Source organism: Grampus griseus (genome assembly GCF_964374135.1).
Source record: "Grampus griseus genome assembly, chromosome: 20".
In the NCBI taxonomy this organism is placed as follows: domain Eukaryota; kingdom Metazoa; phylum Chordata; class Mammalia; order Artiodactyla; family Delphinidae; genus Grampus; species Grampus griseus.
In genome coordinates, this window is record NC_139014.1 from 12,495,569 (window position 1) to 12,514,921 (window position 19,353).

The 19,353-nt window shown below is 46.3% G+C and overlaps 1 protein-coding gene across 2 annotated transcripts in view; it reads left to right on the forward strand.

Moving 5' to 3' along the window:
• Positions 1–13,393: 13,393 nt before the first annotated feature.
• FOXK2 (forkhead box K2) overlaps positions 13,394–19,353 on the forward strand; it is a gene marked incomplete at its 5' end in the record, with an annotated part of 70,772 nt that continues 64,812 nt past the window's right edge. For both annotated transcript variants that reach the window (XM_082678091.1, XM_082678092.1), the window contains one exon: positions 13,394–13,806. In XM_082678091.1, coding sequence (XP_082534217.1) covers positions 13,394–13,806 — 413 coding nt within the window. The remainder of the gene's footprint in view (positions 13,807–19,353) is intronic.

Sequence of the window (19,353 nt, forward strand, 5' to 3'; positions counted from 1 at the left end):
GGCTGGGGGCCCTGAGTTGAGGCGATAGAAGTTCCTCTATTCAGAAATACCCTTTAGCTATTGAATCCTTGTCTGTCCTACTGTCTGTGTTTTGCATGTTTTCCATGTGGGCTTTGGGGGACACTAACCTCAGCACAGAGATCCAGAAAGGTCACCTGGAGGAGACTTGGCTGGATGGCGATGCCAAGGGCAACCGAAGATGGGTCTGCATGTAGCTGACCATGAGACACCAGTCACTACAAGGGGCACACGCCTCACACCTTCATCCCCCGCTCCCAGGCCATTCCTGGTGTTCTTCTCAAACTTAGGTAAATGTGGTCTGTGGTCCAGTGGTAAAGAATCTGCCTTCCAATGCAGGGGACGTGGGTTCGATCCTTGGTCAGAGAACTAAGATCCCACATGCCGCAGGGCAACTAAGCCCACGTGCCACAACTACTGAGCTGTCGTTCCTCAACTAGAACCCGTGTGCCACAAGCTACAAAGCCCACATGCCCTGGAGCCTGTGCGCCACAACTAAACTAGAGAAAAACCTGGACACCACAACTAGAGAGAAGCCCGCACACCACAACCAAGAGCCTGCATGCCTAAACGAAGATCCTGAGTGCCACAACTAAGACCCGATGCAGCCAAAAATAAATAAATAAATAATAAATCTTTTTAAAAAATGTGGCCTACAGCACAGAGGCACACAAGACAGCTGGAGCAGGGCCCCCCTGCCCCAGGGCACATTCTGAGGGCTGCCTTTCTGGGCCTTTCTTAACTCAGGAGGTAAGTACAGTAAATTCCTTACGTACGAATGAGTTCCATTCCAAGAGCATGTTCGTAAGTCCAGTTTGTTCATAAGTCCAACAGGTTAGCCTAGGCACCCAACTAACACAATTGGCTATATAGTACTGTACTGTAATAGGTTTATAATACTTTTCACACAAGTAATACATAAAAACAAAAAACAAAAAATAAAACATTTTTAATCTTACAGTAAATAGAACAGCTGGCACACAGCATCTGGCATTGAGTGAACAGGCAAGAAGAGTTACTGACTGGAGGAGGGAGAGGAGGTGGGAGATGGTAGAGCTGAAGGATCGTCAGCAATTGGAGATGGAGAGCAAGCTGCAATTTCACTCACATTGGTGGAATGCACTTCGGAATCTTTGAAAGTTTGCAACTTGAAGGTTCGTATTTAGGGGACTTACTGTACACATAGCCACATATGTAATGGCTTCTGTGACGTGTGAAGAACTATGTAGGGACACACCCAAGGACCCCCTTCCTGCCCCCAGGTGTACAGAGAGTGAGAACACGCCTCCCCCTCTTTCCAAAGCTCCAAAGGGAGGTCTTTGGAGAAGAGGTTTTGGTGGAGGAGGATTAGAAACACACTTTCAGGTCCAGTTAATATCAGCAAATTTAAGGGTATTCTCAGTATTTTCTTTTTAAAATTGGTATTATAAGATTTATCTCTGAAGCTCTCATTTTTTAAAAAAAATTTATTTTATTTGGCTGGGTTGGGTCTTAGTTGTGGCACGTGGGATCTTTGTTGCAGCGTGAAGACTTAGTTGTCCTGTAGCATGTGGGATCTTAGTTCTCTGACCAAGGATCGAACCCACGTCCCCTGCATTGGAAGGCAGATTCTTAACCACTGGATCACCAGGGAAGTCCCTGAAGCTCTCATTTTTTTAGAATGAAATTCAACTAGGAATGTGTGTATTATTCACCTATAAAACTCACTTTTTCCAAAAATTAGACAGGGTTTAAAACATTTTACCAATTTTTAACTTTTAAATGACCTAATTATGTTTTCCAACCTTAATTAAAATGTAATTTTAAATTGCAATGACAAAAGTGAGACATGCTTTTTATTGTTTCTTATTATGGAAAAGGGCAGAATCCTAAGAAGTGGGAGTAGCTCATATGAGCAGCTGGGAGAGTGTTGTTCTGGGCCTTTCCTGGTGAACAGGTGATAGATCAGCCCTGACCATGGGGCACATACCACATCCCCATTACCACACCTGGGCAGATACCCCCTTCATTTCCTTTTTTTAAAAAATATTTATTTATTTATTCATTCATTCATTCATGCATGCTGCACCAGGTCTTAGTTGCAGCATGTGGGGTCTTGTTCCCGGACCAGGGATCGAACCTGGGCCCCCTGTTGGGAGCGCGGAGTCTTACCCACTGGACCACGAGGGAATTCCTTTTAAAATATATATATATATATATATATATATATATATATGTTATTTATTTATTTGGGCACCCCTTCATTTCTTTCTTTAATTTTAAATTTTATTTATTTATTTTAATTAATTTAATTTATTTATTTTTGCCCGCATTGGGTCTTCGTTGCTATATGCAGGCTTTCTCTAGTTGCGGTGAGTGGGGGCTACTCTTCGTTGTGGCGCACAGGCTCCTCATTGCAGTGGCTTCTCTTGTTGCAGATCCCCAGCTCTAGTCGCGTGGCCTTCAGTAGTCGCAGCTCATGGGCTCAGTAGTTGTGGCTCACAGGCTCTAGAGCACAGGCTCAGTAGTTGTGGCGCACTGGCTTAGCTGCTTCACGACATGTGGGATCTTCCCGGAGCAGGACTCGAACCCGTGTCCCCCACATTGGCAGGCGGATTCTTAACCACTGCGCAACAGGGAAGCCCTCATTTCTTTTTTTTTAAATTAATTTATTATTTATTTATTTATTTGTGGGTGCGTTGGGTCTTCGTTGCTGCACGGGCTTTCTCTAGTTGCATGGAGTAGGGGCTACTCTTCTCTAGTTGCGTAGAGCAGGGGCTACTCTTCGGTGCGGTGCGCGGTCTTCTTATTTTGGTGGCTTCTCTTGTGTGGTTGTGGAGCACGGGCTCTAGGCACGCGGCTTCAGTAGTTGTGGAGCACAGACTTAGTTGCCCCAAGGCATGTGGGATCTTCCTGGGTGTCCCCTGCATTGTCAGGCAGATTCTTAACCACTGCGTCAGCAGGGAAGTCTTGGGACCTCTTCACTTCTTTAATGTGTGGATGTCCTAGTAAATATGCAGCTGGCTGCCACTGATGTACATTACAGTGCTGTGTAGATTTCTGTTTTGAACCCTGCAGGAATCAACCTAGCACAGCTGTGCTGGTAACTTGTAAATTCCTACACCTGGAACCTCCAAGTCTGAAGACACCACACTTCCAGCTTTGCTCTATTCGAATGACCTTTTTGTGAAAACTCAAAACACTTTCTACAAAATGCTTATATGAGGAGGCACCAAAGGGCATGCCCGGGAGAGCCCGCACCAGCTCCCCGGAATCCGGGGAGGCGCCCCTGCCCCGCTGCACCCATCCCGTCCATCTGTTTCTCACTTGCCTGCTGAAGACACTCGGTTGTTTCAGCTTTTGGTTATTACGAATAAAGCTGCTATGAACATTCTTGGACAAGCAATTTTGCAGGCATCTGCTTTCTTTTCTCTTGGGTAAGTACCTAGGAGTGCAGTGGTTGCATCTACACATACGTGGTAGGGGTGTGTGTGTGTGTGTGTGTGTGTGTGTGTGTGTGTGTGTGTGTGTGTGTGTGTGTGTGTGTGTGTTTGTAAGACTTTATGTAAAAAGCTGCCAGGCTTTCTTGCAGAGTGGTGGTACCAACTTTATATTCCCACCGACAGCGTACGAGAGTTCTTGTTGCTTCACATCATTGCCTGCACTTAGAAAGGTCGGTCTTACTAAATTTAGCCATTCTTCCGGTACCTTGTGGTTTTAATATGCGTTTCCCTGATGACTAGTGATGCCAAACATCTCTCCATGTGTATATTGATCATTCACATATCTTCTCTTGTGAAGTAGCTGTTCAAGCCTCCTGCCTATTTATTTTTTCATAACTCTAATTTAAACAATTCTTTTCCTTTTATGGTTTTCATGTTTGGGGTGCTGGGACCCAAAAGACAAGGATAGTTTCCTATGTTTTCTTTTTGGAAGCTTGATAGTTTCAGCTTTTACATACAGCTCTATGATCCATCTCAAATTAATTTTTCTGTATGGTGTAAGATACGGGTCAGAGTTTTCATTTGTGGTTGTTATGATTATTCAGATATCCAGTTATTCCAGCATTGTTTATTGAGTAGACTTCCTAAACCATATAATATGAGGTCTTTTGTGACTGGTGTCTTTTACTTAGCATAATGTTTTCAAAGTTTATCCATGTTGTAGCATGTATTACTGTTTAAATTTTTGGTTTCAAGTAATTCTGCATTGTATCGATACACCACATTTTTTTTTCTTTTTAACATCTTTATTGGAGTATAATTGCTCTACAGTGGTGTGTTAGTTCTGCTTTATAACAAAGTGAATCAGCTATAAATATACATATATCCCCATATCTCCTCCCTGTTGCGTAGATACACCACATTAAAAAAATTTTTTTTAATTAAAAAAAATTTGGGGGGGGCTTTCTCTAGTTGTGGTGAGCAGGGGCTACTCTTCGTTGTGGTGTGCAGGCTTCTCATTGCGATGGCTTCTCTTGTTGCAGAGCACGTGCTCTATGCACGTGGGCTTCAGTAGTTGTGGTGCTCAGGCTCAGTGGTTGTGGTTCTCGGGCTCTGGAGGGCAGGGTCAGTAGCTGTGGCACACCGGCTTAGGTGCTCCGCAGCATGTGGGATCTTCCCGGACCAGGGCTCGAACCTGTGTCACCTGCATTGGCAGGCGGATTCTTATTCACTGCACCACCAGGGAAGTCCCCATATACCACACTTTTTTGTCCATTTTTCAGTTGATGGACATTTTAGTTGTTTTGACTTTTTGGCCATTTTGAATAATTCTGTTATGAACATTCATGTACAGTTTTCTGTATGGGCATACTTTTTCATTTCTCTTGGGTATATGTCTAGAAGTAGAATTGCAGGGTCATGTGGTAGCTCTATGTTTAACCTTTTGAGGAACTGTCAGACCATTTTTCAAAGTGGCTGCATCATTGTATGTTCTTACTGTAAACGATGTATGAGAGTTCCAGAAGGGTCTTAAATGGAGCTTCTGCCTGTGTGGGGTTGAGGTACTACCCTCCTGGCACATGCATGTGTTCACTAACCTGGGAGCTCTCTGAACCCCATAGTTTAGAAACTTTTATGGAAGTTTCATCATATAGTCATGATTAATTATTAACTCAATCTCCAGCCCCTCTCCCAGAGGATGGGGGTGGGGCTAAAACTTCCGCTTCTAACCCTGGCTCGGTCTTTCTGGTGACCAGCCCCCATCCAGGAGCCCACCCAGAGTTGCCTCATTAGAACAAAAGATGCTCCTATCACCCAGGAAATTCCAAGGGATTTAGGAGCTCTGTGTCAGGAGCCAGGGGCACAGGCCAGGTGTATATTTATTATGTCACACTGCCCTTTCCCTACTGAGTAACTTCGGCACCTCTGTTGAAAATCAATTGATTCTCTATGTGGAGGTTTATTTCTGGACTTTTTATTGTGTTCCACTGATTTGTCTACTCTTACACCAGTACCACACAATTTTAATTAGTATAGTTTTATGTTGATTTGATTACTATAGCTATACTGTATTTTATTAGCTTTTTGTTAAAGGCTGAATTAGGGAAGGCATCTTATATTCACTTGGTTATTACAGCTTTATTTTAATTTGTATTAATATAGCTGTAAATCCTTCAACCTTAGTTCTTCTTTTTCAAGATCATTTTGATCCTTTGCACTTCCATATGAATATTAGAATCAGCTTGTAAATTCCTACAAGCAAGCTAGCTGGGGATTTGATTGGGATGATATTGACTCTATAGATCAATTGGGCCATATAACCAACTTAGCAAATCAGTATTCAAGAATACACTACTTTTGTTTAATGATCTATACCAATATAGTTAACTAAACCAATCAGGATGAACTCCACGTTGGCAGGTACTTTTCCACATATATCATGCCAGTGAAAAAACGGTATTTGTAATTATGATCATGGGCACCATGAGATCGTGAAATGCCTCCTGAATTGTCAAGAAAAGTCACGTCAGTAAGGTTTTGATGTCAGGTTGTTGTGACTGTATCACAACTATTTGAAACTTCACAGTCATATGATAAATTTTTTAAAATTTATTTTATTGAAGTATAGTTTACAATGTTGTGTTAATTTCTGATGTACAGCAAAGTGATTCAGTTATACATATATACATTCTTTTTCCTGTTCTTTTCCATTATGGTTTATCACAGGACATTGAATATAGTTCCCCGTGCTATACAGTAGGACCTTGTTGTTTATCCATTATATATATAATAGTTTGCATCTGCTGACCTCAAACTTCCAACCCTTCCTTCCCCACTCCTCCCTCCCCATTGGCAACAAGTCTGTTCTCTACGTCTGTGACTCTGTTTGTTTTGTAGATAAGTTCATTTGTGTCATATTTTAGATTTCGCATATAAGTGATATCATCATATGATAAATTTGGATTTCTTTATCAAGTGGGCCTCAATTCAGCTCCGTGGTTTGACAAATATATGAAATACCTACTACCTGCCAGCTCTGTGATGCTGAGGTAGGAACATAGGAACAGCCATTTTCCTGCCTCAGAGCTGAGGATGTGTGATCAAATGGAACATTTCATTCGTCTCAGAATCCTGGGTAGCAAAAAGTTTATGATACTATGACTTATTTATTCCGTGGTATTTGTGTTTTCTGTAAAGAGAACCAGAAATGTGAAATTAATCTTTTATCCAAGGTAATACCTTTTGAATTTCCAGTACTGACTACCAGCAGGGCCATGTTTTAATGAACATACATTATATTTCCTCTGAAAGCTTGGCCAAAATAAGAATATTTGTCTCCTCTCTGTAGAGTACATTTTTTTCCATGCAATTCGAAGTGCTGCTTCCATCTTGTCAAAATGGTTAGGGTACCCACAGCCAAGGACAGAGCTGAAAGCAGCACCTGGCAGCCCAGTCAGATAGTTAGAGCTGCATGATTTCCTGAGGCAGCTGTGCACTGAATGCCTGTCACTGGGAGTGGCAGCTCAAAGTTTGCAGTAATAGTGTCAGGGAGACAAGACATACACTACACACTAGTGAAAAGTAACAGTATGGAAAGTAAGTAACAATGCAAGGTAGGCAGTATGTTACTGAGTGTCACAGAACACACAAATTAGGAAGTCCGGGGCCCTGGAGAGCCTAGCAGAGTTGCTGCAGCACTGGAATACTTCGTGCAGGGAGAGGGAATTGGATAGGCGGGAGGAGTGCTGAGTGCAGGCAGCTGATGAACAAAGGTGGAATGCAGGAATCAACGGGCAGGTGGTGGTTGGGGTAGAGTTGGGCACAGGTGGAGCTGAAGGGCTGGTGGGCACAGGTCCTCCATGCCACCTGGGTGCAGTGGGAAGAAATGGGGAAAGTTGGGCAGGAGCCGGACAGGGAGGAAACACAGACTGTTGGGTCTGGCTTCCATCTGGTGTCTAACCATGAACTTCTGAAGGTTTTTTTTTTTGTTTGTTTGTTTGCGGTACGCGGGCCTCTCACTGTTGTGGCCTCTCCCATTACGGAGCACAGGCTCTGGACGCACAGGCTCAGCGGCCATGGCTCATGGGCCCAGCCGCTCCGCGGCATGTGGGATCTTCCCGGACCGGGGCACGAACCCGTGTCCCCTGCATCGGCAGGCAGACTCTCAACCACTGCGCCACCAGGGAAGCCCCTTCTGAAGGTTTTTTACTAGGAAAAGTTATGAAAACTGGTGTTACATTCTCAAGATCACAGGACTTCTCATCACAAGTTGTTCATATTATTTTGTTAAATGACACCAGTTGCAGTGCTGGAGTTTAATCTGAATTTTTGTTTCTTAGAGTATCAAAATTCATGATTATTATATCATCAATATGCACCCTCTTTATTGCGAGTGGCACACAGGAAGCCTTGTTTTTGCTTCTCCAATGAAGTGATAAAGAACAGATTGGTGTGCTGACATGGGCAAGTTAGTCAACCTCTCTGTGCCTCCGAGGAGTAATATGTGGGCAGTCAGAGCATCTATCAACTAGACGTGTATCATGAGGATGGCCTGAGCCTGTATCTAGAGTCCTTAGAGCAGTACCTGGCATGCAGAGAACGCTGCACAAGAGTTTGTTAACTGAATCACAGACAATTTTGATAGCAGGTTCCGTCAGGACAGCCCCAACATAAACACTGGAGGTGTCAGGCCTTGTTTGAATCTCGTTTTATTCTAAAAAGAGGGTTTTCAAGTGGGGTAGCATCCTGGGGTAGCCCCTAGAGCTTCCTCAGAATGGAGGGTTAGAGCTGGAAGAGGCTTCTGAGAGCAGCCCGTGCTGTGGCTCACCTTGCAGGTGAGGAAACTGAGAATGTGGACAAGACGGTGGGGCCCAGACCACACCACTCATCAGTTAGTGGAAAGACCCAGGTGGAAATCTGAGACTTCTCCCCAGTGCCTTCTTCCTTCTTACTCTGCTGGCACACAATGTGGCTGGACCACTGCAGAGTTTTGATGGTCAGGGTACATAATCATTTTTATGGAGTGTAACTGGCTGAGTTAGTTAATAAGTATTTAAATCTATATCCTGACTGACTTTTATGCCTGCTTGTTCCATTAATTACATAGCAACGTGTTAAAATCTCAAACTCTATTATTAGTGGGTTATTTTTCCTTTTGGTTCTGTCAGTTTTTGCTTTGAACATTAGGCAGTTATATTATTATATCTGCTCAGGATTTTGTAAACTCATTTACATTAGGTGGGTTTTTTTTTTCCCTTCAGTCTAAAGTCTCAGACTTTTTTCTTTTTTGGCTGCATTGCTCGACTTGCCGGATCTTAGTTCCCCAACCAGGGACTGAACCTGGGGCCACAGCAGTGAAAGCACCGAGTCCTAACCACTGGGCGGCCAGGGAATTCTAAAGTCTCTGACTTCTAATTGTAGTTTTCTGTACGTTTACATTTAATGTAATGATTGACATGGTTGGGTTTAAAGCCACCACCTTGCTGTTGTGTATTTGTTCCATCTGCCCTTTATTCCTTCTCTTTTGCCTTCTACTAAATTATTCATGTACTTTAAAAATTTTGTTTCATCTCCTCTATTGTATTTTTGGCATATATATTATGTATGTTTATATATATATATATATATATATTTTTTTTTTTTTTTTGCGGTACGCGGCCTCTCACTGTTGTGGCCTCTCCCGTTGCGGAGCACAGGCTCCAGACACTTAGGCTCAGCGGCCGTGGCTCACGGGGCCCAGCCGCTCCGCGGCATGTGGGATCCTCCTGGACCGGGGCACGACCCCGTGTCCCCTGCATCAGCAGGCAGCAGGTGGCAGGCGGACTCTCAACCACTGTGCCACCAGGGAAGCCCTAATATATATTTTATATATTATTTTTGCTAACCTTTTTGGATCTGTGGGTTGGTATATTCTCACCAATTTGTAAAATCTGTACACATTCTCTCTTTAAAAATTTCTTCTGGGGGCTTCCCTGGTGGCACAGTGGTTAAGAATCCGCCTGCCAATGCAGGGAACATGGGTTCGAGCCCTGGTCCAGTAAGATCCCACATGCCATGGAGCAACTAAGCCCACGAGCCACAACTACTGAGCCTGCACGCCGAAAGCCCATGCTTTGCAACAAGAGAAGCCACTGCAGGAGGAGCCTGTGCACTGCAATGAAGAGTAGCCCCCACTTGCTGCAACTAGAGAAAGCCTGTGTGCAACAACGAAGACCCAACGCAGCCAAAAATAAATTTATAAAAAAGAATTTTCTTCTGTTCCATTTCTTTTTCTTTCCTTTTAAGAGTCCAATTTCATGTACGTTAGACCTTTCTGATCTTGTCATGGGTCTCTAATACTCTTTTCTGTTATCTTTTTTCCTTATTTTCATTTTTTAAATAACTTTATTTATTTTTGGCTGCGTTGGGTCTTTGTTGCTGTGCGTGGGCTTTCTCCAGTTGTGGCGAGCAGGGGCTACTCTTCATTGCAGTGCATGTGCTTCTCATTGTGGTGGCTTCTCTTGTTGCGGAGCACGGGCTCTAGGCACGCGGGCTTCAGTAGTTGTGGCATGTAGGCTCAATAGTTGTGGCACATGGGCTTAGTTGCTCTGTGGCATGTGGGATCTTCCCAGACCAGGGCACAAACCTGTGTCCCCTGCATTGGCAGGCAGATTCTTAACCACTGTGCCACCAGGGAAGTCCCTTTCCCTGTGTTTTGATTCAGATGATTTCTAGTGATGTGACTTTGAGTTTAAACTTCCTCTCTTCAGCTGTACTCAGTTTTCTAGCGTGTGGCCTTTCTGGTGTCCCAGCTGTTTGCTTGGGCTGCACCAAGATCTCTTCTCTTTGCTTCAACATCTCCCAGTCCTGCAGGACCTCTGCAATCTCTGTTCAGCTCTCATGTAGGACCTGCAGACAGAAGAGGTTCAAAGAACAGTTAGGTTGCTTTAATAAAACTTCCCCCAGTTCTGTTTACTTATGTGTATACACTTAAGAAAAAAATAGGGATAATACCGATTCTGTACCCTGCCTCATTCTAGTAATTCTCGTCACTGGATATATGGACTAATTGTCAGGGAAAAAAAGCCTTAGACATTATGGAGACAAATCTCCAATATAATTCAACTCTTTAGTCTTAATCAAAACTTGAATTTTTATTTTTGATGTGGACCCTTTTTAAAGTCTTTATTGAATTTGTTACAGTATTGCTTCTGTTTTATGTTTTGGTTTTTTGGCTGCGAGGCATGTGGGATCTTAGCTCCCTGACCAGAGATCAAACCCGCACACCCTGCATTGGAAGGCGAAGTCTTAACCACTGCGCCACCAGGGAAGCCCCATGATTTTATTTTAAAAGGCAGTATTTCTAATATTTGGGAAATTGTATCTATTGCAACTATTTAAACATGGTGGAAATTTCTGCTATTATCTTAAATGTGTAAGCTTACAAATTTTCACAAAACTAATAGTTTGTTGGGTGCTTACGCAAAAAGCTTTGAGTATCATGAGTCCAACTACCCTTTTCTGTCGCCTGAATCATTGTGAGACACAAATGGGCCTCCCTGTTTTCAGTTTTGTCCCACACAGCAGAAAGGTTGATCTTTGTAAAAGTTAAATTGGATCATGTTGCTCACTGCTTGAAATGCCCAGTGGTTTCCCATCTCAGGTGCTAAGGGCCCCCATGGAGCAGCAGCCTCTGAATTGCTCCCTGGCTGTCTCTCCCCTCATGCAGGGCCCCCCACCCCGGTCCCTGACACACGGAGCATATAGTACTCCTGCCTCTGGGCCATTGCCCTTGCTCTTTGCCCAGAGGTCACTGTGGCCCTGGCTCATGTCCTTCAGGCCTCAGGTCAGAGGTATCCTCCTCCTCTGGTCCTCCTGCCCACCTCTCAGACCTCTCACTCTGCTCTATGTGCTGCTCCTTGGCTGTGCCTATATGTGTTCACACGTGCACTGTGGGTCCTCCGTAAGCACCACCAGGCAGGTGCCCCACCGGGCAGGTGCCCCGTGGTCTCGTTCTCTTCCTGCACCTGTGTCCAGCATGGACACACTCCAGGATGAGAGAACAAAGGTTTGTAAGCCCTTTGGGTGGGGTGTGTCTCCTCCACATCTCCGCTTTCAGCTGCTCCATGTAAAGAGCAGCGATGCTGCTGAACCCCGAGAGCATCTCCTGGTGCTCTTACTCTGTCTCAATGGATCGTGCATGCTGCTTCCTTTTGGCCCCTTCTTTCACACGTGCTGATGGGACGTGGCTGCCGGGTCTGCTCACTGCTCTCTGTCCAACCCTGGCCTGTGACTGGTATACAACGGGTGCTTACTGAGCACTCGGAATGGATGGAAGGGCTGGTACAAGCCCCCTCTGCTCTGGAGCCTTTTCTGACTATCCCAGTGTCGGTGACCTGTTTCCTTCTCAGAACCGTGTGGTTGTTACCATTTCCACTTGCCTGGCATTGTCCATCTTTTCATCAAGGGGCCTTGTGTCTACATAGGAGGGACATTGTTGAGACACATCAGTTCAATGGGACAGACTCACCCTCTTCATACCTATAGGCCTGGGTTCCCTGCATGCGGTGGACACTGTGTGTTGACGAAAAAATGTGAAAAGCAAGTGAACGTTTCTAGTGAGCAGCCTTACATAAGTTCAACAGCACACAACACATACTCCGAACACAGTCAGTTACTTTATCACACGGAAGCTTCCGAATGCAAGGCAGAGTGGTGGTTGTCCCCCACCAGAGCACCAGGACCTCGGGACAACACACTGGTCACTTTGACAACTGGTTTGAAAACATCAGTTATACTTGATGGGATGCTCTTTCTTTTGATCGACTGTGTTTTGTTTGAAAATGAAAGGTTCCCCACTTATTATGGGTTGGCCAAAAAGTCCGTTCGGGTTTTCCCGTATGGAAAACCTGAACGAACTCATTGGCCAAACCCAATACTTAAATTCTCGTCTCAACACCACCTAAAATCTCTCCCACATATAATAAGTATTTAACGAAACTACTTTTCTTCTGTCTAGGAGATTCTGCCAGGCCTTTGTTTCAAAGCAGTGTTAACCCCTGGGAGTTTGTACTATAACCACAAACACATCTACAGCACATGAGACAGGAAGATGTCGCATTCAGAGGGGCACGTTAATTTCCATTTCTTTAGAATGGGTTTTTACACAGAGACCAAGTGCCGGGTTCTGCCACCACCGGAGCCCGACCTGCCTGCGGCCTTCGAAGCTTCCCGCTCACTCCAGGCCCACGGCGTCGGGACGCTGACCCGCGCTCCTGCGCCCCTCCCCTCGTCCCCTCCCCACGCTCCCCTGGACCCTCCCAGCGGGCCCTCCCCACTCTCCTCCCGGAGGACCCTCCCCCTGCCTCGTGGACCCTCCTCACGGACTCTCCCCACTCTTCTCTCCCTCCTCGCCAGCCCGCAGACACTCGCGGTGGGGTCTCACAGCCATTGCAACCGTGGAAACGCGTGGATTTCGGCTGGTAACACGAGGCAGGCTCCGGCCACGCTTGAGGATGCGCGCGTGACGGCAGCGGCAAACCACGGGGCCGGTGCGGAGTGTGCGGGCCCCCGCCCCCTGCCCCCGCCGACCTTGACCCCGGCCCGGCCCCCGCCCCCGCCCCGTCCTGGTTCCCCGCTCTGCGCGGCTCCGTGCGTCGGCTCGGCGGCTCCAAGGCCGCCCTGCTCCGTACCGCGTTTTCCAGGCCGCCAGAAGCCGCGCCTGCGTCGGGCGCCGCGGCCGACGTGCGGGCGCACGGCCGGCGTGCCTCTCCATTGACCAGCCTCTGGTAGCCCCACTGCCGTGCACCGCCGCTATAGGCGGGTGCCGCCGTCAGTCACGGGCCCGGCGCCGGCCCGCGGCGCGCCGCGCGTGTCCCGCCCCTCGCCGCCGCTCGTCGCTCGCCGGCCGGCGGCCTCGCTCGGCCCTCAGCTCCGTGGCGGCGGCGGAAGGCGGCCCGGGCCCTCGCAGGCCCATGGCGGCGGCCGCGGCGCTCCCGGGCGCGGGCGGGCCTCCCGCGGGCGGCGGCGCCGGGGGCGGCGGGGGCGCGGGCGGCGGATCCCCGCCGGGCGGCTGGGCCGTGGCGCGCCTCGAGGGCCGCGAGTTCGAGTACCTGATGAAGAAGCGCTCGGTGACCATCGGGCGCAACTCGTCGCAGGGCTCGGTGGACGTGAGCATGGGCCACTCGAGCTTCATCTCGCGGCGCCACCTCGAGATCTTCACGCCCCCGGGCGGCGGCGGCCATGGCGGGGCGGCCCCGGAGCCGTCGGCGCAGCCCGGGCCCGACGCGGGCGGCGACTTCTACCTGCGCTGCCTCGGCAAGAATGGCGTGTTCGTGGACGGCGTGTTCCAAAGGCGCGGGGCGCCGCCACTGCAGCTGCCGCGCGTGTGAGTGGGGCCCGGGCCGGGGGGGGCGGGCGGACGGGGGTGCGGCCTGGCCGGCGGGACCGGAACCCAGACCACGACCTCTACCCCGACCCGGACCACCGACTCGCGATCCACGACCCCCCTACCCCCACCCACGACCAGGAGGACCCAGATTTGGGTCCTGACCACCCCCCGGGATCTGCTGCCCCCACCTACAGGACCCAGTCCCCGGCCAGCGATCCCCGCCTGGACCTATACACGAGTAGGACACAGTCAGGACCCAGACTCGGAGCCCCATTCCGACCCCAAGCCCTTGTCCATCTTCCCAACCAGGACCTAGATCCCGACATCTGGGTTCGTTCTTTCTACGGCCAGAACCAGACCCAGATCCCATCATCCCGACCGGATCCCAGTCCATGACCCCAATGTCCCGACCTCATCCACCGTACCCACGACCGGAACACAGACTACAATTCCTGCTCGGGACCCCCATCCTCACCTATCCAAAGCTGGAGGCTCAGGCAGCTGTCCACGTGGGCTGAGGTTTTCTGGGGTACTCTGTGTGTTCTGGGAGTTCGCATATAATTTTCGTAACTAGCATGTAGGTAGTATGGAATAGAAATGTAAAACTCTGGTTGGTGGAACTGCTCAAAACAAAAATCTGTGTCTTCTTAACTGCCGTTGGGTTATCTGTCACTTTCTTTTTGTTTTACACGTTTTCAGTAGTGTATTATTTCAAGCGTGTGTTTTTTAAGCTGAAAGGACTTCTTTTTCTCATTGTGCTTTTTGTAGCCTAAAAATTGAAAGCCCTTGAAGCATGATGGATTTTTAAATCTGTGCTCTGAACCTTAAAATGTTGGAAAACTAGATACTTTCAACATACTTTTTAAAAAATCAATTATTTAGAAATTTTTATAACGTGTTATAGAGTATAATTAAGTGAGCTTCTTGAGGAACTGTCAGTCCTGCTACAAAGCAGTTCAGCTTGGTTCTGTGGTTTTGTGAAGTTATCATTTAGTCTGCTTGAAAAACAAATTTGCTCTCTAGGAAATGCTAGTTATTCCTCAGGGGCTTTCTAGATTATTCCAAGTAGAACCTTTCTCCATAAACTGGAATTTTTGACTGCTTTCAGTTGTTGGAGATGGTGATAAGAGCTCTTGCTTTTCTTTATTTCTTCACTTTTGTATGTGGGTGCTGTGTTACTGTTTAGCCTGGAAAGCTGCACCAGCTAGTTCCTTAAATCTTGATGGGATGGTTATTTTTCAAACTAGAATGCTGTTTGTGTGTATTTGTACTATAGATTGCATAAAATCGATAGTAGGGACCTGATGGCAGCTTTTTAATTTGATGGTTTGTTGTTTACAAATAACTTGGCATCACAGCAAAGGGCATTATATTTTTACTCTGAGGACTTTGAGGTTTTTAAAGAAAATTCTGTTATTACCATTCAGCCAAAACCATTTGCGTTGACATACCAAACATGGAAATAAATTGATTTTTCTGCGAGGGAGCAGAATTCAGACTTTTGAGGAGTGGAGTGAGGCTTTCAGAGGAGATGAGTAAGAAGGGCGATGGGGGGACTTCCCTGGTAGTCCAGGGGTTAAGACTCCACGCTTCCAATGCAGGGGGTGCGGGTTTCATCCTGGGGAGCTAAGATCCCACGTGCCACGTGGCAGGGACCAAAAAAAGAAAACCAACAACAACAAAAAACAAAACAAAACAAAAAAAGGTGATGGGTAGATGCGGGGTCTCTGGCCTTCATCTCCAGCTAGTGTACAGTGGACCACCAAGCCTACCACCAGCCCTGGACTTCTGGGCCTGGGAACCTCTGCCCATACTGACAGAGGGGAGTGGTTTTTTTCATGGAAGGGGTTTTGGCAGTTTTACAGTGTGAGATGAGTGGATAACTGTTAGGATTTTGCAGCACCTCCCTTTTTGTAAGGCATTGTTTCCAAGTTGGTGTAGGGTGATCATAGATACAGGTTATAGGAAAAAAACTGTGTAAAGACGATTGGTGCTAGCTAAATGCAGAGAAATTGTTTTAAAAATCTTTTTCTTGAAATTAATCTCAGTTTTATGTTCCAAGTTCTTTTTAACATTAAAAAAATTAAATTGTGAAAGTTTAAAAGCAAATGTAACTTAGAGTGATTACGCAGAGGTTGAAATTTTTTTTCTTTTTGGCCACGCCTAATGCATGCAGGATCTTAGTTCCCTGACCAGGGGTTGTACCCACGCCTCCTGCAGTGGAAGTGCAGAGTTTTAACCACTGGACCACCAGGGAAGTGCCCAGAGGTTAATAAGTATTCTTACTGTTTGTTTCATACTTGCTTACTGAATTGAAAAATCACTGAGGAGTTTTAAAAATATGACAGCCTATGGTTGCTCTCTTATTTGAATAAAAATGACTTTATTCCAATTTTAAAATGAACTTAAATTTTGTAGTTAGTATTAAAAGTTTATATACAGAGAACTTGGAAGAGTATATAAACACTTTAGGCTTAAAGTATGGTTCACTATTTTATTAAAATACTAAAGTATTAATTTGGGAGGAATAGAGGAAAATGAGGAGTGTGATCCTGTATGTTGGTGTCGTGAGTATTTTAAATGGTTTGGGTAAGATCTGAGTACAAGCACCTTCTCCATGGTGGTTGGTAAGTTCCATGCCTAGTGAGGACCCGTACGTGAGTGTGTATGTTGCGGGGGCGGGGGTTTGAGCTGAATATGTACAAGAGTGCCATAGTGTGTGGTTTTCCAGAAAACAAGTGATTTCCAAAAATCCTTGGTTTTTGGCCAAGTATGCAGGGCTGTGTGTACAGAGATGCAACTTTTTCCTCCCCAGGAGCGTCTGACTTGTTGGAGGTTCAGGTGTTATTGGGACTTGGGGGGGAGGTGGTCTGTGGAGTGGTCTAGGTGGGGGAGCCCTGGGCCACCTGGGCCGGGCTCCTGAAGTGGGCAGGTAGAGTGACCTTGCAGGTGTGGCTGGGCCAGCATCCTGGCACTGGAGAGATAGAATTCAGGCTGGAAAGGACTTTGGGGACAGGTTTGTGGAGCATGATGTTTGCCTGGGCCTGGTGGGGGAGCATTTTCACAGTGGTCAACGAGAGAATGAAGAATGTTCTCTTTGAGGACAGGGTCCTTGTTTGTCTAAGGACCTGGTCTGGCGCCTGAGTGAGCAGTAAAGTGTTTCAGGAAGATCTGTTGGGCAGGAATGTCTGGTTTTGCTGCTGTTGCTCTTCTTGTGGCCATGGTAGCAAACTAAGCATAATTTATAAATAAAAATAAACAACTCTTTAACAGTTGTTTATACTTTGAAATGTGAAGTGAATTTGATGTATTTTTCGATCAGTAAGATCCTAAATATCTAATAGCCAAGCATAAATAGAACAAGTTGAATTTCCTATTGCCCAAAGATATTTAACATGCAGAACTGCAGTTGTGTTTATTTAGAAAGTGACCCTGTTTCTATGCTGAATTAACTGCCTATGGGTTGGTGATACAGCAAACCTCCTCTTTCTTATGTGGCATGTTTTATCTTGCAGATGAAGTTTGGTAATGTCACACTTGAAGACTTCCTCACTAAATCACAGGTAGCATCCTCTAAGGTGAGGACAGGAGAAAGCTGAGCAGACAGTGGCTTCTGGAGCTTCGCAGGTGAAGACTCCAAGAAGAGAACTGAAGGATCTCACAGTGACTCGGTCCTGCTTAGATAAAAGGGATTGGGCAGAACCAAGTTTCCCAGAGAATACCAGTACCAGGAAGAAGGAAATAAGAAGGGGAGTGCCAAGAGAGGAGAGCCTCAGGAAAAGGACAGTGACCTGCAGTGTCACCCTCCATGGGAAGCCATGGGCTTGGTGATTAGGATGTTTTGGAGGATGAGGAAGGAGATGGGGTGTGGGACTCCGGGGTGAAGAGAGAGAGGAGGGAGTGGGGGTGTAAGAAGTGTTTGTGAGGGGGTGTGTGTGGATATTCTAAGGAGGGCAGAGGCGATATTAGGGTTAGAAGGAGTAGAAACCATGTGGATCACCAGGGTGCAGTGGGTGGGGGAACCACTGAGAGATGTAGCTGAGGCCCAAAGAATGGACACAGATGAGGTGTGGAGGTTAGAGTTCCCAGTAGGAGATGATAAAATGAGGGTGTCTTCTTTTTTAAAAATTTTTATTGGAGTATAATTGATTTACAATGTTTTGTTAGTTGCAGTAAAGTGAACCTGTTACACAATTACATATATCCACTCTTTCTTAAATTCTTTTCCTAATATAGGCCATTACAGAGTATTGAGTAAGAGTTTCTTGTGCTATACAGTAGGTCCTTATTAGTTATCTGTTTTATATATAGTAGTGTGTATGTGTCAATCCCAGTCTTCCAATTTATCCCTCCCCTACCTTTACACACCCCCACCATAAGCATAAGTTTATTTTCTACATCTGTAACTCTATTTAGGTTTTGTAGATAAGTTCATTTGTAGCCTTTTTTTAGATTCTACATATAAGCAATATCATATGATATTTGTCTTTCTCTGTCTGACTTACTTCGCTCAGTATGAGAATCTCTAGGTCCATCCATGTTGCTGCAAATGGCATTATTTTGTTCTTCTTTTATGGCTGATTAATATTCCATTGTATATATGTACCACATCTTCTTTAACCATTCCTATGTTGACGGACATTTAGGTTGCTTCCATGTCCTGGCTATTGTGAATAGTGCTGCAGTGAACACTGTGGTGCATGTATCTTTTCGAATTATGGTTTTCTCAGGATATATGCCCAGGAGTGGGATTGCTAGCTCATATGGTAGCTCTATTTTCAGTTTTTTAAGGAACCTCCATACTGTGCTCCATAGTGGCTGTACCAGTTTGCATTCCCACCAAAACGAGGGTGTCTTCTTTTATTTATTTAACGCTGCGTTGGGTCTTTGTTGCTGTGCGCGGACTTCCTCTAGTTTTGGAGAGCGGGGGCTACTCTTTGTTGTGGTGTGCGGGCTTCTCATTGTGGTGGCTTCTCTTGTGGAGCACGGGCTCTAGGCTCATGGGCTTCAGTAGTTGTGGCACATGAGCTCAGTAGTTGTGGTGCACGGGCTTAGTTGCTCCATGGCATGTGGGATCTTCCCGGACCAGGGCTTGAACCTGTGTCCCCTACGTTGCCAGGCGGATTCTTAACCACTGTGCCACCAGGGAAGTCCCGAAGTTGTCTTCTGAGAAGACCTAAGCAGAGCCACTAGTGAGGTCTGGCGTGTTTTTTTGTTTCAGGGCTGCAGGGTTGGCTGAAACACCTTCATTTTATGACCTGAGACTGACCAGCTGTAGGCAGAGCTAAGATCTGGGGTCTAGGATGGCTGGAGTCCAGGACCCAGAAGTGGGCGACACGTAATGGCAGATCCATAGCAGAGCAGCGGAGGTGCTTTACACTTCGGAAAGTGCTCAGTTTACAAATTAATTGCTTTTAATGACCACTATGTATTTTTTTAAAAAGCTACAATATATATTCATTTGGCAAATTGAAATACATTTTTATTATCACTGATTTGTAGACATTGGGAACACAGTGCAGCTATTTTAGCATAATTGTTACT